The sequence below is a fragment of the Mastacembelus armatus genome, chromosome 6 (assembly GCF_900324485.2).
Source record: "Mastacembelus armatus chromosome 6, fMasArm1.2, whole genome shotgun sequence".
Lineage (NCBI taxonomy): Eukaryota > Metazoa > Chordata > Actinopteri > Synbranchiformes > Mastacembelidae > Mastacembelus > Mastacembelus armatus.
Genome location: NC_046638.1, coordinates 1,044,226 through 1,068,064, shown reverse-complemented (window position 1 = coordinate 1,068,064; position 23,839 = coordinate 1,044,226). Strand labels below are relative to the sequence as shown.

At 46.0% G+C, this 23,839-nt stretch overlaps 1 protein-coding gene across 1 annotated transcript; it reads right to left on the bottom strand.

The window, feature by feature from the left end:
- Window positions 1-318: 318 nt before the first annotated feature.
- lamb1a (laminin, beta 1a) lies at window positions 319-20,803 on the bottom strand. The gene is made up of 33 exons (XM_026311318.1): window positions 20,773-20,803; window positions 19,399-19,613; window positions 17,979-18,117; window positions 16,778-16,851; window positions 16,396-16,584; window positions 16,147-16,210; window positions 15,858-16,060; window positions 15,541-15,661; window positions 15,062-15,250; window positions 14,136-14,312; window positions 13,824-13,936; window positions 13,298-13,377; window positions 11,486-11,621; window positions 11,105-11,263; window positions 10,884-11,011; window positions 10,672-10,792; window positions 10,365-10,566; window positions 9,069-9,212; window positions 8,709-8,940; window positions 8,415-8,578; window positions 7,512-7,736; window positions 6,992-7,209; window positions 6,772-6,868; window positions 4,288-4,657; window positions 4,013-4,197; window positions 3,303-3,544; window positions 2,673-2,882; window positions 2,440-2,584; window positions 1,979-2,186; window positions 1,747-1,888; window positions 1,457-1,633; window positions 1,179-1,338; window positions 319-1,042 (listed from the first exon to the last, which is right to left on the bottom strand). The coding sequence occupies exons 1-33, from the start codon at window positions 20,801-20,803 to the stop codon at window positions 903-905; spliced, it is 5,400 nt and encodes a 1,799-aa protein (XP_026167103.1). The 3' UTR covers window positions 319-902.
- Window positions 20,804-23,839: the final 3,036 nt, after the last annotated feature.

Genomic DNA, 23,839 nt, shown 5'->3' with positions numbered 1-23,839 from the left:
GGACTGTTCAAGAGGCCGGATCACTTCTGTGCAGGCCCGTATTATTAACTCCCACTTCCACATCCCAAAGCTGCAGTCTCTGTGGTCCTGCTCAGGTCCTCACCCCACATGGTGGATCTCATCTGACCTCCAGTGTTGCCCAGGCCTCTTCTCACTGCTGTTCACAGCTTCATGTGATTGTGATTCCACAGGTGCAATCACTTGGCTGCAGTGACCACAGGTAAACGGACTGGTTCAGTGTCAGAGTCCGTCTGACCCGATGACACATTTCAGTGATATTGTAAACTCTAAAGCAAAGATGAACAGAATCCGTGTGACTTTAAATGTAAAAACGTTTTTATTAAAAATCATTTGGGACTTTTTCACCACGTAAATAAAAAAGTAGAAAATGGAGTAAAAAAGTTGCAGTCACATGGTTTAAACATTCATTGAACAGATGATTGAAAACTGATCACTTTGACTTTACGAGGTTCACAAACATGCTCCTGATTTTAAACCTCACCATTGTCAGTGAAGGTTTAACATGTTCTCATTTAATAAAGAAGCCGATCGATGTCAAATCAGTGTCGATCGGTTTCAGCTGATCACTACCTATTGATCATTTCAATTTATTTCACCACTCTTTTTTTTTTTGTTTCATTATTTGCTGAACTTTTCTTCGGCGTGAGTTTAAAAGACAATGTACAGTTTTTACATGTACAACAAACATTCGCTCTTTGTCAAAGTGGTTTCTGCTAAAAAGTCTTTGGTTTCATTGAAACACAATCTAGTTACAGAATCATTTTGGTCTTTGTCTTCTCTGATTGAAAAACTCTTTTCACTTCTGATTGGCTGTTGAGAAAAGGTCAGCAGGTCACATCTGACGTCACAGATTCAGGATTAAATGAGTGTGACCTTTGACCCTAGAACAGGCATGTGCTGTAGACGGTGGCCTTGTGGCTGATCTCCTGCAGCAGCTCCTTCACGGCGGCCTCCAGCTCCACCAGCTGCTCCGCCTTCATCTCCAGGGTCCGCTGGTTGTCGTCGTACGACTTCTCCAGATCTGAGAACAACAGGGACATAGAAACCAGGAACCATGTTTTAACAAATGACTGCGCAGAACCAGAACCATTTCTTGAGCAACAGTTGGGTTCAATAACTGGGACACCGAGGGTGCAGATGTGCTGTCAGTGCGTCACCTTTGAGCTGCTGCAGCTTGTCGCTGGCCTGCAACAGCAGCTCTTTAGCTTCCTGCTGCAGTGACTCCGCCCTCTTCTTTGCATCGGCCACGCCCCCTGCCTTCTGAACTATCAGTTGCTCCACTGTGGCGTACTTATCCTTCAGGTCCGAGTCCAGGTTCTGACCACACACACACACAAAACCACAAACGCAGACAGATTTGGTGACACAAATATTTATTAGTTTTAAGGTCCTGGAGGATTTTGTCAAAAGAAACAGATAATCTGCAGAGACTCACCTTCTTCACCTCCTCTGTGATATTTCTAATGCTCGCTGCGTCCTGATTGGTGCGCTCGGTGCTCAGCGTGATGTTCAGAGCTTTGTCTCTCAGCAGGGTCACGTCCTGCTCGAGCCTCTGCAGCCTCTGGGAGGCGTTGTTCAGCTTCAGCTCTGCGTCCGCTGTTTCTGACTCCACCTGAACGCGACACGAACAGACATGGTGTCACCTTGGCGTGTCCGATGTGACGTCAGTAAACGCCGAGTAAACGTGTGCGTCATGTGGTTCATAAAAAGTGAGGCAGTACTGACCGAGGACAGCAGGCTGTTGGTGTTCTGGATGTCGGCTGCAGCCTGCTGGATGGCGCTGCTGGCAGCGGTCTGAGCTCGCTCAGCTTCTTCCAGAGCTCGCTTCACCTTCTCTGCCCTGTCCTTCACATCGGCCGCCTCCTCACTGAGCAACACAGGAAGTGGGACTTTATCAGTCTTATTACAGGAACTTATAGGGTTGAGCTCTTTTTAAGACCAAATATCAACACTCAACCTGGCTTGGCGGGCCTGGTCCAGCAGGTTCTCAGCTTTCTGGATATCGTCTGCACTCTGCTGCAGGATGGTCTCCACATGTCCTAGTTCTCGCACCTTCTGCCGGATCTCCTCGGTCAGGTTTTGCAGCTGAGCTGGTGTGGTTGGCATCTGCATTGCCAGAACCTCGTTAGCCACCAGCTCGATGCTCTCCGGGTCTGCAGCGTCCTCTGAAACAACACAAACAGCGGCTCTTTGGAAACTCGGACTCATAAGGTCCAAGAGAAGATGAACTAAAACGTTACTGCAGAATCTCTGCAATGGTTCCTGTGTTTTAGAGCGGACTCCATACGGATCCAGTGTCAGTGTTAGTGCCAGACTAAACACCAGACGACCAGTCAGGACCTTTTTACTGGATCCCAGTGTTCACAGATCTCAGACAATAACGAACAGAACCAGATAAACACTAAATCAGAGACATACGTGTGAGGAAGTCTCTGATCTGCTTGATGAGACTTCTCAGCTCCTCGTTGCTCTGGTCCACTCTCTGTTTGGTTCTGTTGGTTTTCACCAGGACGTCATGAGCGCTCAGCTTCGCCGCATCTGCCTTCAGCTTGGCCTCTGACACCTGAAGACAAAATACAGGTGAGAACAGCCCCCAAAGCCCAGGACCTGTCGGAACCACCACAGTCAGAACCAGGCCCAGGCAGACTCACCAACTTGGACAGTTTCTCCACTTCCTGCATGGCGCTGATGATTTCCTGTTCAGACTCTTGGGCTTTCCTCCAGACGCTGTTGGCTGTTGTTACCACGCCGTCACATCCTTCACCTCCACACTTGGTATGACCATCAGAGTCCACACAGCCCAGACCTCCACAGGAAGAGGACCAGCACGATTCCTGACCTGGTGACGGACTGCCGCAGGTCTGCAAGAGCCAGGACAGAACATGAAGGCGGAGTTTAATGAAGAGACACTGTTTCTGTTAATCTGTTGAAAGGTCTATTCAGGTTTACTCTTTACTTTATTTGCCTTTCGGTCCAGCAGACATTTTGGGAGGTTTAATTGTCTAGAGTTCGATAGTTCCCCTTAACTTTTATTAAGGACGTCTCACACAGCGAACATTTCAAGCTGGAAGCACTTTGGGAGTCTTAACATCCTGGCCTGCACTAAAAGATCAGCTGGTCTCATTATCAGGTCTTTGGACAGTTGATCAGAGGAGCCTATGGTTGTTGATCCTCACGAGTCAAATGTGATTTTAACGAATATGTCATTTGGTCAAATGTGTTTATAGAACGTAGAACCCTGACGCCTGTGTCGAGAACAGGTTCAGATTTCACTCTCTGACCTTGTGGCTGATCTCTGAGAGGTCCAGAGTCTGCAGCTCTCCTGCCAGGTCGTCCAGTCTGCGGGCGTGCTCGCTGTGCCTATTCAGGAAGTCCTTTTGGGTTTGGTTCAGTTTGTCCTCTGTGAGTTGCCGTAGAGCGGCGGAGGCTTCCACGGGGCTGCCGGCATCGATGGTGGAGGCGTTCGCTCGAGCCTCAGCCGCCTGAGACTGCAGGAAGTGCTTAGTGATGCTGTCGGTCGCCCCTGGCAACAGACAGGAAGTAGAAATCAGCTGACTGAGACTCACCAAAGAAAACTTTATTTAAACTCCACAGCTGGTCATCAGTAGGATTAATTAATTAATAATTATTATTATTATAATGTGTTTGATTCTTGATGTGAAGCCAGTTCAGGAATAAACTGACAGATTTGAAAATCCGCCCACAGGGGGCGACACAGCCCCACAGACCCTGGTCCACCTGGAGGAACTCTAGTTTAACAGCTCACTCACATGTTCTTCACCTGAAACCTGCAGCCCAAAGCTCCAGAACATGCAAAACAGTCTTTATCACATTTCTTAACAATAACTGGCTGCATTTTTCTTCCAGTCTCACCACTAGATGCTGCTAAATCTTTGACATTTCACACATTGCACCTTTAGGACTCATGTGAACCACTGTCTGATGTTAACATGCCCCCGGCGGCCGACCTCTGACCTTCGGCCGTCTTTACCTCTGATGTCAGAGTTCTTGATGAACTCGACCTGATCCAGAAGTTCCTGAACCGTCCGCTCCAGTTTCTGAGCGTCTGACGTCACTGAGTCCAGTTTAGATTCTGCAGCAGAGTCCTGGTCCTCAACCTGCCCCAGAGTCTCCTCTGTGTGGTTCAACATCTGGCTGAGGGCCCCTATCAGGTCACTATGAGACAAAGAGAGGTCAGAGGTCACTGCTTTAACCTGCCTTAATCTCGTATTAAAGTTAATGCCAGCAGCTTAAAGTCAGTCTCACCTGGCCTGCTGCAGCAGGTGCTGGATCTCTGTCAGCGGTTGTGACGCTGGGTTCTGGTTCAAGAGGACCCGGATCTCGGCAGCGCTCCTCTCCATGCTCTCCATGGACTTCCTGTACGGTCCACTGACTCCACTGGCTTTGATGGCGTTGACCTTGTTGACGAGGCGGTGCGTCTGATTGGTCAGCTGACCGATGACATTGTCCCACTCAGCAAAGCACTCGTGGCAGCGCTGACAGTCCGGGAAGGTTCCTGAGAAACCGCGGGCGCAGACGTCACATCGTGGTCCGGAGACGCCTTCCACACAGACGCAGTGGCCGCTGACTTTGTTGCACTGCGGCTGAGAGACGCCACGAGGGTCACAGTCACACGCTGAGGAGAGACCAGAGGGTTCATCAGATTCCTGGTCAACATCTGCAGCTTTACTCTTCTTTACCAGATGTGGACACCAGGTACAGATACTCAAAGATCCTGAAAGTCTAAAGGTTTTACTGAACAGGTTTAAGACTTTTTAATATCACAGAGAGTCTAATTAAACACTTGCTTCATAGTTAAAACTGACTGAAGCACCGAAGATCTAGACTTTAGCTCTGTGGAGGAAAAAGTCCAAGGTTTGACTCTGACATGTAGTGAAGTCCAAGGGTGAAGTAGCACAACATGGAAATACACAGGTGAAGTATAAATAACTTAAAAGCACTTTAGTAAATGTATTTAGTTACTTTTCACCAGTGACTTTAGGTCAGTGGTCTGACAGTAAATCACAATAATATATCTGCACACACGCACACGCACACACACACACACACACACACACACGCACGCACACACACACACACACACACACACACACACACGCACACACACGCACACACACACGCACACACATACAGTTGAACCATAAAACCACATCAGAGATCAGCTCAGTCTGCTGTGTCTGGAGCTTCACACACTTTACCAGAGAAAAAGGAGACGCTGAGTGAAAAATGTGGGCATGTTTGGTTGTGCTGCCCCAGATGTTGGCTGATGTTGAGAGCAGCTTCGTCTTTTCATCTTTGTTTTGACTTTATCCCATTTCCTGACATGATTTTTTTTCAGAATACAGGCTCGTGTGTGTGTTTGTGTGTGTTCACACTGATCCTGAACAACATAACTGTGAATCTGATTCTTCAGTGTCTACATGTTTTATTTAGAGGAGAAACTTTAGTTAAGTCTCCTGCCTGTTTACTGCACATCAATGAAACCTAAACCAGTTTATTTACTGTACACACACACACGCACACACACGCACACACACCCTCACACACCCTCACACACACACACACACAGGCAAACAAATATCTGCAGTCACAGCCTGAGAATGTGATGAAAGGTCTGAGTGTTTGCAGAGCGAAGAGTCTGAGGACGAGTTTTATGTTTCAGCGAGAGGAAGGAAAATGAGATACAAACATCTCCAGGAGGTCAGACTCCATATTTACAGTGAAAACATTTCACAGGAAGAGTCACAGACAAAATGACTTCCTGTTTAACTAAATATGCGTGTGTGTGTGTGTGTGTGTGTGTGTGTTTGTGTGAGTGTGTTTGTGTGTCCCATCTGGTTTGTATTAAACACAGCTGAAGCTTCTTTCAGCTGCAGAAGAAACAAACTAGAACCAGACTGAGAATCTCTGAGAACTGAATCTCTCTCAACAGACACAGACACAGTCTGTCAGTGGAGATAAATCTTTGCCCTGACGATGGTGTTGGACTAAAGCTCGTTATATATTTGAACCACAAACCGACTGACACTGACCACAGACAGTTTAGTCTACAGTTTACATCAACAACCAAACAGGGTCAGAGAGTCCGGTCTTGAATCCAGAGGAAAAGACTCAGAGTCAGGATCCTGTGATCCATCAACAGGTTTAAAGACATGTTTTTAATCTGACAGCTTCTTCTACTTTATCTCTGGTTTACTTTTCTCTTTCCCACATTATTCCAGGTTTTCCTTCCCTCTTCCCTCCCACTTGGTGTCATGCTGACCTTCTTCTCTTCCCCCCTCTCTCAGCAGGTTCAGCCTCCAGCTCCGCTTCACACCAACAAAGCCTCTTTGTGGATTTTAAAGATATTCGGATGTTCAGGCAGATTTCTGGTCTTGTTGCCATGGCGACAGGACTAGCAGGCCTTCATGAAGTTCATATGAGTCACGGCAGACTGCATCTGACCATGATGGGGGGCTGCACTGTTCCCACAGCTCTGCTTTTACTCTCAGATGCCTAAAATGAGTCAGAGACCTTGAGGAATTCTGAACTCAGATCTGAGCTGATCTCTTCTCTGGACTCAGGTCTGAGCTCAGAACTGGACGCTGGACTCAGATCTGGACTCTGATTGAGATGTTTGTCAAGGATGAGTTGAGTTCTTTGCCAGTGATTTCCACCAAACTGACAACATGTTTGACTGACGACCAGTGAGCTGGTTCCTGATAGCGAACATATAGAAGGAGAACCTACCATGACACTTGACTTCAGGGTCTCCCCAGAACAGCTCTCTACACTCGCTGCACGTTCTTCCTCCAAAGCCGGGCTGGCAGGAACACTGACCGCTGATCTGTGGAGAGTCCAGACTGTTTTTAGACCAACAGAAAACAGAATGGTCCAAGCTTTGCACTATTTCATTGACGTTTTTATAAAACATAGTAATGTAACTGATGATTTCCATTTTCCTCCTCACCTCGTTGCAGGACGTCCCGTACGAGTGTTCGGGGTTGCAGTCGCAGATCTGACAGCCACGGCCGCTCGCCATGTTCCAGGTCTCGGGCGCACAGCGGTCGCAGTGCTGACCAATCACGTTGGGGAGGCAGTGACACTGGCCGCTGGTCCGGTCGCAGTGACAGTTGCCGGATGACGCACAGCTGGAAGGATCGCTGCCCAGCTGGTTGCAAACACACTCTGCGGACCGGGACCAGACCATGATTGAGATTTTAACGTGGTTTTGTCCTCAAAGACTTTTTATTGAGAATTCAAGGCTTTACTGAACATGTATGAATGTCTTGATTTAAAATAAGATCATTAAGCTTCATTACAGTGAGCACTTACTGTTTATACCCACATGTTCTGACTTGCTAAGTTTCATTTATAACCCATGTTGTTGTTACTCAGCTGGACCCCACTGCTCTGCATTCCTGTGACGTCGCTACGTACAGCAACGAAGGTGGTTGCCACGGTGACCCCAGTAAACGCGGCGTACTCACTCGTGCAGTCCTGCAGCAGGGCGTTGCCGTAGTAACCCAGTTTGCAGTTGTGGCAGGCGGGGCCTTCGCTGTGGTGCAGGCAGCGCAGACACTCGCCGGTCCGGGCGTCGCAGGACTCGGGGTCCAACATATCGATGTTGTTGTTGCACTGACAGGGCTGACACTGGCCCCCTGCCTCTCCGGGGTTCCCATAGTAACCAGGTGAGCACTGGTCACAGCGAGCACCTGGAGAGGGCAGGTGAGCTGCATTAATTTATATTATATTATATTATATCACACATACAAACTGACACCTCAGAGTGAAACTGGACTGATACGCTCCAGCTGGTTTTCACCTCCTGCCTTTGATTCTCTCTTTCACTAGAAAACAATGGCAGATCCTGATCCTCAAACATCTAATCCAGTTTAGCTGCTTTCAGCTGGTAATTTATTTAAATAAAATAAAATAATTTCTATTTTTCAGCAAATAATTTATAAAAGAGTTCATAGTTTTAAACCTCTAATGCTTTCAGTGCTTCGACTTCAGCTCTTTCACTTGTCTTCGCTTTTCAGTCTTTTTAATTGGAGCTTTGGTTTAAGTGTCTTTAAATATTTAAACCTGACAGCCAATCAGAAGCCAGTGTGTCATAAAGGTCTCGCGTCCTAAAGTGGAAACAAAAGCTGGTGATTCATGTGTCTGTCAGCAGCTGATTTCAGTCTTCACATCTTTGTTCCTGTGGTAATAACAGACCAGGTGTCACGTCACATTCCTGCTGTGTTTACATCAAACTAAATCCCTGGTTCTTCTCTTTAAATTAAAACTCTTTGTCTCTGCAGGTCTGTAGATGTTTCACTCACAACAACTGCAAAGTACCACAGTTTCTTTCACTTCCTGCTGAAAACCCTCGGACGCTCGGTTTTTACCTCTGTATCCGGTGTTGCAGACACAGATGGCCTGCTGGGAGTCGTTGCTACGGTAACAACTTCCCGCGAACTGCCGCAGGCTGACGGGGCCGTCGGGACACATGCAGGGACGGCAGTGGTCACCTGACCCCAGCACGGGGTTGCCATAGTAACCATCCAGACACCTAGACACGGGTGGGAGGAAGTGATGAGATATCTGACCTCTGTTCTGCTGCAGATTTTGTGTTTCAATGCTGTGTCCAGATAACTGATCACTGATTGATTGATTGATTGACTGACTGATTCATTGATTACCTTTCACAGCTGTGTCCAGTGCTGTGGTCCCTGCAGTGGATGCAGCGCCCAGTGAGGGGGTCACAATTGTCGGCGTGTCCGTTGCAGGAGCAGGGTTGGCAGGTGGGGAACCCCCAGTGACCTGGCAAACATCGGTCACACTGACGACCATATGCTCCCGGAACACAAACACACTGACCGGTCAGCTGATCACAAAACGGACTCTGTGAACCCAGAGGGTCACACGCACACGCTGCAAAAACACCAAAACACATTCAGGTGCCGTCTTCATCACCGTAACATGAGGTTATTTAAAGTGCCTCTGCAGCTGTTTATTGCTATTATCAGCAGTAATTGATTACTGATTGATCGGGTCCTGACCTCTGCAGCCATTGGGTCCAAACTGGAACGTAGCCGGAGCACATCTGTCGCAGTTCCTGCCGACCACGTTGGGGCGACACTGACACTGACCCCCGCTGGGGTCACACACGGTGCTGAGGGAGCCCTGGGGGTCACACTGGCATTCTGGGAAATGAAGTTCAACACAGGAGACACGTCAGAAAACCAACAACCTTGAGGAATGCACTGAAAACAAACTCCACAGTGTCTCCGTCTGGTGCTGACAGCTTTATGAGCCAGGACGTCTGAGGATGTTTAAGAATGTGAGGAAGAAGAAACCAGTCGAGTCTTGTTTAGGAGGTCAAAGAGGACGGAAACCCTGACGAGTGACTTCAGTCAGAGCTTAACAATAATAACAGGAAAGAAGGGAGGACTGAATCAGTGCTGACAATGGACGTGAGGCAATGACTGTCCCCTTTGTGAGACCAAACCAGGCAAATGGATAAAAGCATTTAGAGTGAAGCTCTGATCGGCACCACTCAACAACCAAACATCTGAATCCACGATTCCAGCCTCCCCTAAAGACCAGTCCGCATACAGCTCCCAACTGCAGACCTACATCAAACCTGTGTGACAATGTGAATGTGACAAACAGCCACAGTCAAATCAAACTCTATATTTTGGACTCATGTACAAACAGGACTAATCAATGCTTTCATTTCCAGCTGTACTGGTCTGAGAAGACCAGGTCTCTGCACCAACGAACAGAGTTTGAAGTACTTGTCTCTAAATCTCTGAAAACCCATCCATCGGACTCATCTGGACCTCTCAGCTCATTGAGTGTTTTCTTCATTGTGCTGGAACTAACTCCCAGAGGACCAGACTCTGTTTCAACCCTCTTCAAACCAAAAGATCCTGATCTTCAATTTGTGTTTTAATGTTTAAGTTGTTTTTCTTTCTTGTTTTGAAATCATGTACTTTTGTAGGGACCATCTGTGTCTGAATCAGAACCAGGTTTCTATTTCTCCTGTCGTCGTTCCACTGAGGGCAAAGGTCAGGATTCAGCAGCAGAGCTGAGGGGTTTGTCAGGAATGTTTTCATCTCTTCTTCTCCGACTCTGTCAGGTTTGTTGCTATGAGGTTATTATAACAACATGTCCCTTCATAAATAAAACTAAGTACATGTGATTCCCCTCGTGATGGCTCAGACTCTCTGCCTACTGAGGGTTAGATAAAAGTATTTGCCATCACCTCCCACTCTGCTGTGCTCAGCTCATGCACTGTGGAGTCACAGTGAGTTTAAACATTACTTCACTGGGTTTAAGGCGGACTCGTGTACCTTTAGCTCCCTGGTGCAACATGGCAGAGATGCTGAAGATGAAATTCCTGCAGATGTCGGTCATTGGTGTCTTCACGACGCTCTGGCTGTTCTCCAGACAACGATAACGCTGGAAGGTTTCCCAGTCGCTGTTCCCGCTGGAGTCTCCTCCCTCTGAGGCCGTGAAGATGTCCAGGTTCTTACAGTGAGGCATCAACACGATCTGAGAGGAAGAAAAGCATGAGTCTGACAGAAAGAATGACCTGAGGATACAACCACGTGAACATGTTCCATCACTTCCAGAGCGTGAGAAGAACAGATTCCTCACCGAGTCGATGAGGGTGTACGGAGACTGGACGTCGCTGGCGGCCGAGTACAGCGGCAGACTGAGGCGCACTGTGTAGTTCAGACCAGACTCAAAACAAACCGGCCTGGGAAGGACCACATACCTGAGGAGACAGAGGCCCGTCTGCTTTAAGGTCTCCAAACTAAAACACTTGATGTCTTCCTGTGTTAAACATAAAACAGTTGGCATCTTACCGTGAGCTGGGGTGGAGCGAGATCATCTGGTTGTCATCGTCGGGTACGGTGTTAACACAGCGGCTGTCTGCTCTGATTGGTCCAGGCCTCATCACCGTCATCAGGACCTCTTCCCATTGGTCAGGGAGCTACAGGACCAACGAGCACATCAGACCTGAACCTTCAGCCCCGTCTTATTTATTGTTTTGTCTTCTCTGTGTCCAGGGTTAGCAGATCGTTACCTGAGGCTCGTAGCGGATGATGATGTCATACTCCATGGAGTGGGGGATGTTGTCCACAGTAAACTCCAGGAAGGCCCCCTCTGGGACGTTGACCAGACCAACACCAGTCCAGGTGGGACTGCGGTCCTGAGGGTGAGGTCTCTGGACCACCGTCACTCCCTGAAGAGACAGGATGAGGCCATAAAACATGAAGGGACATGATAAGAACATTACTAAAATAATAAAATGTTCAGCTTCCTGTTCCTGTGAAACACAAACTGTGTTTTTAAAGCTCCAAAAAACAGGAAAAGGATCCAAGAGTGTTGACATTAGGCAGAAAAATGTTCCTGGACTATCGACTTCTGGACGAACAAGAGGCCAAAGGTTAAAAAAACGACTCACTGGTCCAAACTTGGCATCTTCGGCCTCGTAGGTGTAGTGATCCAGAGCGATGAAGTAGAAACCAGACTCGACCTGATCACAGCGTCGCCCGAACATGTGATCTCTGCAGACGCACTGGCCGCTCAGTTGGTCACACCTGCAGCACCACAGGAAGCACAAAATGTCAGATGTCTGTTAATAATAATAATAATAATAATAATACATTTTATTTCATGGCGCCTTTCAAAGTCTCAAGGTCACCTTACAGATAGTAAAGGAAGCATACAGCATGATATACATAGAGTGCATTAAAACAACAGTAACAAGAATACATAAACGGCGGGAGAGAATGTAAAGGCAAAAGCGTGATTATCTAGGAAGTGGGCGAAGTACAGTAAAAGTAAATTGAAATACAGAAACCCAGATGACAGAACAACAAATATGAAACAGTATGAGACAATATGAAATAGGCAGAGGGTGGTAGGACATCACGGGCTGCTTTGAGAAGTTAAGAGAGTTAGGTGGAAAACGCTATACGGAACAGATACGTTTTGAGTGATGATTTAAAAGTTGATAAGTCCGGAGACGACCGGATGCGATGAGGGAGAATGTTCCAAAGGCGGGGCGCAGTGTGGATGTGAGGATGGAGTTCTGGTGATGATTCGGGCAGCAGAGTTCTGGACAAGTTGAAGTTTGCGAAGTGATTTGAGAGGTAGACCAGTGAGGAGTGAGTTACAGTAAACCAAACGAGAGGTGACAAAGGCGTTAATGAGTATTGCCGTGCTATCGGTGGTGAGTGATGAACAGATGCGGTTTATGTTACGGAGATGGGAGTAGGCCGACCGGGTAGTGGTATTGATATGCTGAGTGAAGGAGAGAGTACCGTCTAGGATGACACCCAGGCTTTTAACTTGGGGGGAGGGGAGGACAGTATTGTTGTCAATTTGAATAGAGAAGGTGCTGGTTTTAGAAAGGGTGGATCTGGTGCCCACGAGGAGAATTTCAGTTTTGTCAGGGTTGAGTTTCAAAAAGTTATGGGTGAACCAGGTTTTGATATTATGTAAGCAGGTAAGGAGAGAGGGAGGGGGGAGGGTAGAAGATGGAGCAGCAGAGAGGTAGAGCTGGGTGTCGTCTGCATAACAGTGGAAATTGATGTTATGTTGCCTAAAGATATGTCCGAGAGGAAGGAGATAAATAATAAAGAGGAGGGGCCCCAGGACAGAGCCCTGAGGCACGCCACAACTGACAGTAGAGGGCTGGGAGTGGAAGTTCTGGAGATGGACGGACTGGGTGCGGTCAGATAGGTAGGAGGTGAACCATGAGAGGACCGAGCCGGCTATGCCGATGGAAGCAAGGCGATGGAGGAGAATATTGTGAGAGATGGTGTCAAAAGCTGCAGTTAGGTCAAGGAGGATGAGGATGGAGACAAGGCCAGAGTCTGCGGCTACTAGGAGGTCGTTGGTGATTTTGACCAGGGCAGTTTCAGTGCTGTGAAGTTGGCGGAAACCAGATTGAAAGTGTTCGTATAGGCTATTGGCGGAAAGGTGGGTATGGACCTGGTGGTGAACAACTTTTTCCAGGATTTTGGAGAGGAACGGGAGATTGGAGATAGGGCGGAAGTTGTTAAGGTCGGCAGGATCGAGACCAGGTTTTTTTAGAATTGGTGAGATGATGGCTGTCTTGAGTGATGGGGGTACGATGCCAGAACTGAGGGAAGTGTGAATAATGTGGGTAAGATGAGGAAGGAGAGAGGGGAGACAGAGTAAGTGTTAAGTGTATAAGCCTTTATAGCTCTATGACGAGATGCTGGTACTTATTTACTGTTGGACTTACTGATTGTTTAAGGCTCCTCCAAGGTCACAGTCACATGGTCTGCAGCCGTCCATGTCATTACTGAGACCCCAGTGTTCAGCCTGAAAGCACACACACACACACACACACACACACACGCACGCGCACGCACACACACACACACGCACACACACACACACACACACACACACACAGCAGATGTTAGAGACGTGTCATTAAGTCTTTCAGGACCTCCCAGCTTGTTTGTGTCAGTAACAACCTGATTTAAAGGCGTGAGAGGACTTTCATCTCTTTCCCACATAATAAACACACGTCACCTCCTACAGTTTGTCAGTAAACTGGTCCTTTCTGCACTAAACTGATTTATTAGACACCATGAGAATGTAAAGTCACACACCTTTTACTGCACAGCTGCACCTACTCTGCACTTGTTCTTAACACATTAGTGTCTGATTCCAGTCTGACCAGTTACACATGCAGGACTGGGAGAACGTCCCTCCTGATGCCACCGGCTGTGAAACACCAGTAAATAAACGTATTATCTCACCACACACTGGTCACAGTCCCGACCGGTCACCAGGCGTTTACAGAAGCAGCTTCCTGTTTCACTGTCGCAGGGATTTCCTCCAGGGAGCGTTCCCACAGGGTTGCAGGTGCACGCTGAAAAGTCACATGACACAAACAACAACAATAACAACACACAAACCGCATAAACAGTCATCACACACACAATAATCATTCACTGCATCATAATAAACAGTTAATCCTGCTGGATATTCTGCAGATTGTGCCTGTATGTGTGTATTTCTGTGTGTGTGTTCGTGTGTGTACCACTGAATACTATTTGTTGTTTTCGTACCTTTACATCCTTCGGGGTCGTCGCTCAGCCCGTAATGCGCCTGTCTGCAGCGCTCGCAGCGTTCTCCCTCCACATTGGCTTTGCAGCGACACTGACCGGCGATCAGACCGGCTCGGACATCCGTCATGCGGTCACATATTCCTCCGTTCAGAGAGCCCACGGGGTCACAGTTACAGGCTGGAAGACACGACAGGTCAAGTCTCAGAATAAAGCCCCGACTGCAGCTTAAATAAAGTCAGTAACAGGAAGAAAACCTCAGCTATAACAACAGAAGATGGTTTATGCTGCACAAACTATAAAAACCCTCTGAGGGGAATGTGTGGTTTGGGATTCTGGGCTGAATAAACTGAGTAACACTATCTACTGAGGAAGACCATGTTATTATCATCAAAAGATCCAGGAAAGCCACTTGGTGTGTGAGGTGGTTTGTTTGAAGTTAGATAGTCTGATAAAACCTGCATGTTTTACAGAGTCCAGGTGTTTTCTGGAACATTGAGACAAAACTCCACATTTTAAAGGAACAATCTGTTTTTACAGATTTTTCTCATATAAATAAAATCTGTCAGCACCAAGTTCTGTGGCTCTTACTGGAGTTATAGAGCATCTTAATACCCTGTTTTAGATTCATTCCCTTCACGCCTGACACCCAAACCATCATCATCGATTCTTTTGGGATCCAGAGGACAGACTACAGAAAACCTAATAAACCATGTACATGTCAAAAAGAAATGTCTTGTCTTTTACCAACAGGGAAAAGTGGATTTTTCAAAAATGAAGTTATTGTGTGAAGCTGCTGTGTCTGGTGGTTTTTAGACCATCAGACAATATGGATTAGATCTACTCTGCTCACAGTCTTTGATATATATCAGATCAGACGGTTCACACTGGGTGTGTTTTAGTGTCAAGTTGAACAGATCAGGACTCACGTTCGCAGATGTTGGGGTCTCGGATGTCTCTCTCTGGATGCTGGTAATAAAATGGTTTACACTGCTCACAGTTGTGTCCGGCTGTGTTGTGCTGACAGTCTTCACAAACTCCTCCGCTGACGTTTCCTGAGGCCATGAACACGGCCATGTCGAAGTGACACGAGACTGAGTGCTGGTTACAGTTACACTCTACAGACACCACAGAAGAAGAAGGAGAGTCGGTCAGACACTGGGATGTTGGGATCACAAAGAGACGAAGAAAAGTTAACACACTTCCGGTAAAATTTATATCTGGCAGCACCTTAATCACAATCACCAGTATGAACCAGAAAGAAAAGTATAAAGTACAAGAAAATACCACACACTAGTAAAGACCAGCAGGAACCAGAACAGACCAGCAAGAACCAGAACAGACCAATAGGAACCAGAACAGACCAGCAGCAACCAGAACAGACCAGTAAAATCCACTATGCACTCACTCTTGCAGGCATTGGTGTTGCGTCCCTCAGCTGGTCTCCAGGGAAGGTCGTGGTGGAAATCCTGACACTGTTCACAGTTCAGGCCTTTGGTGTTGTGGTTACACATGCAGTGACCGTGAACCTGCACATACACAAAACACAACAATTAATGCTGAGTTCACTGTTTGTTAAAAAGGTTCACCAACATTTGAATATTTTAATGAAAGGAAAAACTATTGTCAGTGCTTAAAGGAGGAACTGTTCCTACAGCTGATGGAGCTGCATCAGCTGGTAACGAATGAAATGAAGTGGAGGTGAAGCTGCCACCCAGAGCTCACCATGCCCTCCATGGGGTGGCCGGTTCCCTCAACGGGGGCACACTCAGAGGCGTGTCCGTAGCAGAAGCAGTTTCCTCGGACCACCATGTCGTAGATGGCGTAGTAATACTTCTCTTTGATCTCCATACGAGAGTCCAGCAGGTTGTCTCCGAGCGTGTGCAGTTTGGTGAACTTCACCCGCAGGTTGGTGATCTTCAACATGTCTGAAGAGAATAATCAATGACAGGTCAATAACTGATCGATAACCCTGACAGACTGTATGGTTAGTGTCTGGTGTGGGGAGGCGTACTCTGGATTTTGGGGCTGTAGGGGTCATCAATCCTGAAGGCTGGGTCCAGAACTCTGAAAATCACCTGTGAAAAAGGAACAAGTCCAAAAATGATTGACTTTTATTTTAAAAACTGATCATCAGGTGAGTTATGACATCAACAGCAATAACCTGCCGCCCACCGGACTTCCTGTTAGAGTAGTAGGAGTATTGAGTACTGCAGTAAAAGTATCATATTACTGCAGTGGAAATATCAGAATACTGCAGTACCTCTCCCTCAGTGGACGGCTCGATGTCGGAGTAACGTGAGTCACAGATGACATCATCGACCTTCTTCATCGGCCCGTGGGAAACAGACGGGAAGGACGTCTCACAGTCGTAGGCGAAGTAACGATAAACCTGCCACGTCTTCCCGAAGTCAGCTGACCGCTCGATCACCATGGCAGCAGGACGAAACGTCTGAGGAGGCAAAAAGAACGTTAACTAAACATCCTGTGTTCTGCTGATCCCACTGAGACTCATCATGTAAACAACATACAAACACTGTGATTAGGGTAATAAACCACACAACACCCTTAGGTGGACTGTCCCTCATGCCGTCGGAGTGGGATTACCCAGAATCCTCTGCTGTGTGTACCAGTGTACAACTCACCTTGAAGGTCATGATGAGATGTGTGAAGTGAAACTCGGCCTCGAGGTTCAGCTGGATGGTGACGTTCTCCAGACCTGCAGGCAGCAGAACAGATACACCAACCGATGATCAATAATCTATACATCTTATATTCTGGTGCTGCTCTGATCAAACTGAGGTTTCTTATTCTGCAACTCCCCAGTTAGACCCAGCCATGAACCAAATATCTCTGCTCACTAAAAAACCATCTGAAAGAAAAAAGCTAATTTCCTTAGGTTGAGTCCTGAAGCTATAAATCTACATAAACAGTCTCACAACCAGAACTACAGAACCAGATGTAGTCGCTCCAACGTGGGTTTAGTTCTTCCAAATGTTCCTGTTCTCCTGGGAAAGTTCCTGCAGGGGATCATCTTCTTTGTGTACAACCTCTGTAATCACTGCATGTCCTGCAGGAGGGCCCCGCCCCACAGCTTGAGAACCACTAATCATGGAGAAATGAAAGCCTGAGGCTGCGTTCACACCGGCGCTACCTCTGCATGAACAATAACACAGTCTCTCATTAAACTGAGTGGAGGCATCCAGCGACTCGGGGCTGGAGGGTTTTGGTCTAAAGGTTAAACCATGGACTGTTGCACCCCGTTAGTGGCTAAAGCCTCTTTAACATAACTACAGACTGAAGGTGAATCTGTGCTGCTGTTTCCTCCTGTGTCCCTGAACCTGATGATACTTTTTAAAAATCGGACTCATGAGTCAAACTGTGGGACAAAACACAATTAAGATTTTTAGCTCCTGGGTCTAAAATCATCTGCTGAGACGCTCTAAAGTTACCATGTACATCGGCTGGCAGAGCGGTGGAACCAGAGCAGAGACCAGTCGGCTCTTTGTTCCTTCAGAGCCTGTAAACGGTGACCCTGGACCTAGTTTTTGGAAACAGACAGGCCTCCCATTGTTGGTGAGGAAGAACCATGTGAGCCAGGTCAGCGGTGTGGCTCCCTGCTGGGTTTTTAATAGTTTTTGGACAACAATGGAGGTCTACGGCTCAGACCCATAAGCTGAACCAGGTTCTGGATTCACACACATTCATTGGTGCTGTCAGTCTCTGGATGGGATCTGGACTCAATGACACACACTAAGCCACTGCCTGTGACCTTTTAATTAGTACTAACATCTAGGCGTCGCCTTTGACCTCTGACCTCTGACCTGTGTTTGTTTGGCTTCTCACCGTTCTCAGACTGCCACCAGGTCTTCAGTCGGTTCGGAGCGAACGTGGTGACGACGTTGTCAATACGATGACTGCTCGTCTGACTGGTCAGCTCGTTGTACGGTTCTGATGAGTCGCACACAAAACACTTCTTCTCCTCCTGGTTAATCAGAGAGAGAGAGAGAGAGAGACAGAGACAGACAGGAGAGAGAGAGAGAGAGAGACAGGGGGTAAAGGGTTAATGGAGGGCGAATTCCTCAGATTCCTCTCTGCTGTTCTTTAGCCGTGATAAGAGGAAACTTTCTGGCCGTAGCTCCTTAAATGAACAGATCATAAAACAACCTGATCCGTGATTCACCTCAAACATTTAACGTTAATGACGTTGAGAAAAACTTCACATTTTCACATTTTTTCCTGTGAAACCATGAGCATGTGGACCCAGCCCTGTGTCGGACCAGTGTGAAACAACACGTCTTATCAAACTAAAATATTTTCTTCCTTTTCACAGTCCACAGTTTCTCAGCTCGCTCAGGAACATTTAGAGTCAGTGTTCACTGGCATTAAAAGTCTGACTGTTCCTGCTGATATCAGGTTCTACGTCTCCCTCACATCTGTTCTGTTCTTCCAGTCACTGCTTTTTAAAACCAATGATCTATGATCCATCAAAAGAAAGTACCTGGACTCACAAAGTGGAAGAACGTGGATGGATGGATGATCTTAGTTCAAATAAACGAGGCAGCAGAAACTTGTTGGGAATAAAACACTGAGACGGGAACTAAAACAGGAAGCTGGAAATGTTTGGGAGTGAAGAAGAAGCTGGTTCATTATTGTTTCTCCAGTTCCTGTGTAGAACGACACAATAACCTGCATGTTACATGAGACTGGTACCATCCAGGTACGTGTCCCCCTATTTGAATGTGTGTGTTTTATGTGTCGTCTCTTCTCAGGGGTGATGGTTTTTCTTTTTAGAGGAAACTGATCTGAGTTCAGTCTCACACTGACCCGCAGTTTACAGAGACGACACCAGTGAAACCAGTGACCTGACCAGTCTGAACTGTGGTGTGAGGAGACCGGCGGTTTAAGATGAATCCAAACATGACGATGTTTATGCGAACAGCCTCACACTGAGCACGCTCAGTTTATCTAGCGTCTGCTTGGACAGCGTCAGCGTGACCTTCGACCTTTAAAGTGGTCTGTGTTTTATCCACAGGAACATCTGGAAAAACATCTGTCTGCTGCCTGAGCTCACTATTTCCTTACAGGGGAGTGAGTGGTTACACAGGAAACACTGCAGACGACACACACACACACACACACACACACACAGAGCGTCCAATCAAAATGCAGCACACCGAGAGAGACTCTGCAGGAGTTAAAGCCACTCATCCCCCCGTGTTTATTTACCCACAGCCTGTTGTTGTTTATCTCAGGTGTTGTTTACCTGCAGGTGGCTGACGATGCAAAACGGTTCGGGTCGGTTCAGACCACAGGTGGAGGTGGACGACAGCTGGTGAGCTCGGCCAATCAAAAGGTCTCCTGTTGCTGGGTAACAGCTTCCCTCAGTGCAGACGTCGCTGAGCTCTGGGAGACCGACGTCACTCGGGGCCCCACCCACTGAGGCCCCGCCCTCCTGAGCACAGGTAAACACCTGCAGAGCTGAGAACAGAGGCTCTTATTGTGAAAATCTGAGACCAGACAACAAATCAAACTGTTTCAAGCCCCGCCCACTGTATGACTGACAGCTCTGCGTAAGCGACGACCCCAATGAAGAAGAGTTTTATTAATGTTGTTTCAGTGATTTTATCCTCAACAGGCAGCAGCTTCCACAGCCTGAAGAGACCGGACTAAAATAGGTCAAACTCTTCTAACAATTATTACTAATAAATATTTAATAATAAAAAATATATTTCTCCTCAGCACATCAGTTTAAAACCAGCACGTCACCTCACTGGTCTCCAACCAAAAGATTATAAAGACTTTGCTCAGTTTTCAACATATGAATAAATTTCTGATCCGTAACCAAAACTCTTTGTGGATCTAAAGACGTTACAAGAAACTGGACGTTATTTAACTGAGGTGCTTATTGATCAGGACAAAAACAGACAATTGTGATCCAACGTACACAACAAAATATGAGACGTTAACGTTTGTTGCACAGAAATTTCATTTGTGAACAGCTGAATATCTTAAAAACAGATTTTGAAAGGGTCAGAATTCAGTCCAGAGCCCGAAGGTCCATAAAGTGAGTGAAAAAATCAGATTAAATGTCAGTTTGTTGACAAAACATTTGATTTTGGAAATTAAAAAAAATAAGGCTCCATGTTGGTCTGTGCTGATGAAGAACAAGTCAAACCTGGAGGTTCTTCATCATCATCATCATCATGAACTGAGGCAGATTCACTGCAGTGATTTAATCAGTCTGGACTGTGTCTAACAGATTCATGGTTCACACACTTCATTGACTCATTAATCACTAAATCAATCAATCAATCAATCAACCAAACAGGTCTGGTTTTCTCCCACACAGGGAAATTCAATGAGGACACGTGTTTGATTGATAAATCAAAGGACTGATTGGTTTTCTGTTGATCGATTAGGATCTAAAGGAATAAAGTTGATCCGTTTGTCTTTCAGTCCAAAACTGTGATGTCCGGGCTGTTGCTGGAGTCATTGAACACAGCACGGTGAGGAGGAATCAGGTCAAATTGATTTTCTATTGATTTGTTTTTCGATTGATTGTTATCAAGCCACAGCTGGTCAGATTCAAACAGGAGAAACTTTATTGCTCAGACAGTTTAAAGAAAGTTTGACTCACCGAGAAGAACCGCAAACTGAAGCGCCAACATCCTCCGCAAACAAGAAGCTGCGACTCCAACTAAACCTCCGCAAACCTGCGCTGACTCTCGGGACCCTGCAGACCCCCTCAGACCGCCGGCCCCTCGGACTCCACCTCTTCACGTGGATCTCAGCACGAAGCCTCTGGCCGCACTTTCAAAATAAAACCAAGTGCCAGTCCGTGACGTTTAAATGTGGGTCACACAATTTGTAAACTGTGCAGCGACATTAACAACAGAAATATGCAGAGACAATAAGGAATAAATAATAAAAAATCAACTCCTGTTGGAAACTAATGGGGTTTTTGCAGAAAACAGTGCAGCCAAACGACATTTATATCAAAGAAGAAACTTTATTTACACGAGAGAAAATGGAAAAAGTGGTTTTATGAAGAAAACAAACAAATTAATGTGGCATCAAACGTTTTAGCTTCATGCTACCTTTGAAATTGTTTATTACAATAAATACTGATTCTTGGGCTTCTTTATTGTGTGGCCTAAAAATGGTCTTTTTCAGCCAATTTGAATTAAAAAAACAGCCAACAAGTGTTTTAAAAACCAGTTTAAACAATGAAAAACGATAAAATACATATAATGTACCACCTTCAATGTGGTGCTTTAATTCTGAAACAACTGACCTGACTTCCTGTCTGTGTCTGTGTCTCGTTAGCTTTTCATCAACATCATGTGGCCAAAAGTATGTAGACAACTCTCCACAGTTTTCTGACCTGAGGTTTCAGTGGATGTTTCCCTCTTCAACTTCTGCTTCCACACAGTCTGTTTGTCTCTTCACTTCTCAACAAGTGACAGCAGCTTCATAAAGAACCGGTTTGTTCTGGAAGAAGTTCCTGTTCCACCGGTGGACCTCACTGTCTGGATGCAGCTGCTTCAACATCTGGAAGGAAAAATTAAACTGGGCCTCTCAAGCAGCAGATTAATGAACATTATGTCACAATCACGTTACAATATTGTGTCCACATACTTTTGGCCTGATTGTATATATTTGTGGGTGAGCAAAAAGTATATGAGTATATAAGTATATGTTTTATTCAGTCAAACTAAATTCAGAACTTCCATTGGAAAAGTGCCATTTTAGCCCCGAGACAGTCTCAGACATTTAACTGTCCAAACAATTCTGGCCATGTGTTGTTGCTGATTAAAACCATGTTGATGTGTGAGATGCACAGTCAGAGACATGAAGTGAAGCCAGTCACAGTCACAGAGCTCAGAGCTGCTCGACCTGCACAGGTTTCATTTTTAAAATCTGCATAAAATTATAAACAGATTTTAAATTTAGTTATTTTTCGTCTGGAGTTCTGAATGTGGTGGATATAAAGGAGGCTGTATGTATGAACCCTCCTCCCCCTCAGGACTCTGCAGACAAAAGACATTCCTGACTGCCCCCCCCCCAAGACACACACACACACACACACACACACACACACACACACACACACACACACACACCTCCTCCCCCCACCACACTTAAACCTCACCTGCAACAACAAAGGAGGTGTGTGTGAGTGTGTCTGTGTGTGTGTTGGGGGTGGGCGCATGTTCGGGAATCTGACCCCCCACCTGAACATCTGAAGACTCATTCAGTGTGTGTGTGTGTGTGTGTGTCTGCCCCCGGTGCATTATGGGAAGTGACTGTGAACGTGTGGTGGCCTGCAGAGACGAGCTCTCAGCCAATCAGAGCCCAGCTCATCTGTCTGAAGACAAACATTAACAAGTGAATGGAAAGAGCATTAACACACACACACACACACACACACACACACACACACACACACACACATTTGTCTTCTAGCTCTGTGAGGACACTGGCTGACATAAAACACCCCCCCGCCCCTCACCCTAAACATCCTAAACATCTGACCCCAAACTCAACCCACACCTGGTTCTAACCTGAACCCTCAATCCACATCTGGACCCTTAAACCAGGTCTGAGCCCTCAAATTAGGTTAGAAGGAGTGAGGACCTCAATGGTCTACAGCAGTAGAAGTATTACAGTCATTCACTCAAATAAAAGTACTATCAGCAAAATGTACTACAAATATCCAAAGTACCAGTTCGACTCATATTATTGAAAAATATTTCACATTACTGGTTAATGACATTAATGAATTAATATTTTAGCAACGTTTTACTGTTCAAGTTGCTTTAAAATACGTTTTAGTCCAGGGGTTGTCAACATAGGGTTTGGGCCCTCCATAGGCTCACCAGATAAGTCTGAGGGGTCATCAGATGATTAGTGACAGAGGGGAAAAGATCTAATCTAGTCTAGATCAGCAAAATCAGCCTAATAATAATAATAAACAGCAGTACTTCCTAAAACTAATATAGTGAAGTAAACGCAGTGAACAAGAAACAGAAATACTCTAAAGACTGCCTTAAGTACTTCATCACTTTTCACACCTGCTGATCTACAACACACAGCTGACTGTCTTTGATGAAAGGACACACTGCCATCAATTAAATTAAATCAATTAAATCAATTAAATCAATTAAAACCACCCACAGTCATGTGACTTCAAATACCACTTTGGGGTGGGACCTCTATAATATCTATGTACTTGAGTATAAAATACTAAAGTAGAAAGTTTCTCTTAGTTTGACAAAATCCTTCTGGAAGTGTTTGGAGTGAGAGCGTCCTCTGCTGGACAAAAACACAACAACACCGACAAATTGATTCCCATTGTTTTATGGAGTACTGAGATCCTTTACTGCAGTAACAGTGGAAATAGCACTGTGTAAAAATCCTCTGTTCCAAGTAAAAGTCCTGCATTCCAAATGTTACTGCAGTAAAAGTCCAAAAGTACCATCATACAAATGTACTTGAAGTATCCAAAGTAAAAGTACTCATTGTGCAGAATGACCCATTTCCCATGAATGGATCTGATATTGGAATCTAATTATTGATGATTATTGTGTTGATCACTTTAATGTTGGAGCTGACGTTAACTACCTTATATACTTCTAATTTGAAGTACTTTATATACTGCTGGGTAGCTGACGTTAACTACCTTATATACTTCTAATTTGAAG

Excerpts from the sequence above, each read along its gene's own strand:
- lamb1a (XM_026311318.1), bottom strand. The coding sequence starts at position 20,803 with ATGTTGGCGCTTCAGTTTGCGGTTCTTCTCG. Across the intron at positions 19,614-20,772 it reads TCAGTTTGCGGTTCTTCTCG|CTCTGCAGGTGTTTACCTGT; the intron begins GTGAGTCAAACT and ends CTCTGTTCTCAG. Across the intron at positions 16,852-17,978 it reads CTGGTGGCAGTCTGAGAACG|GTCTGGAGAACGTCACCATC; the intron begins GTGAGAAGCCAA and ends TGCTGCCTGCAG.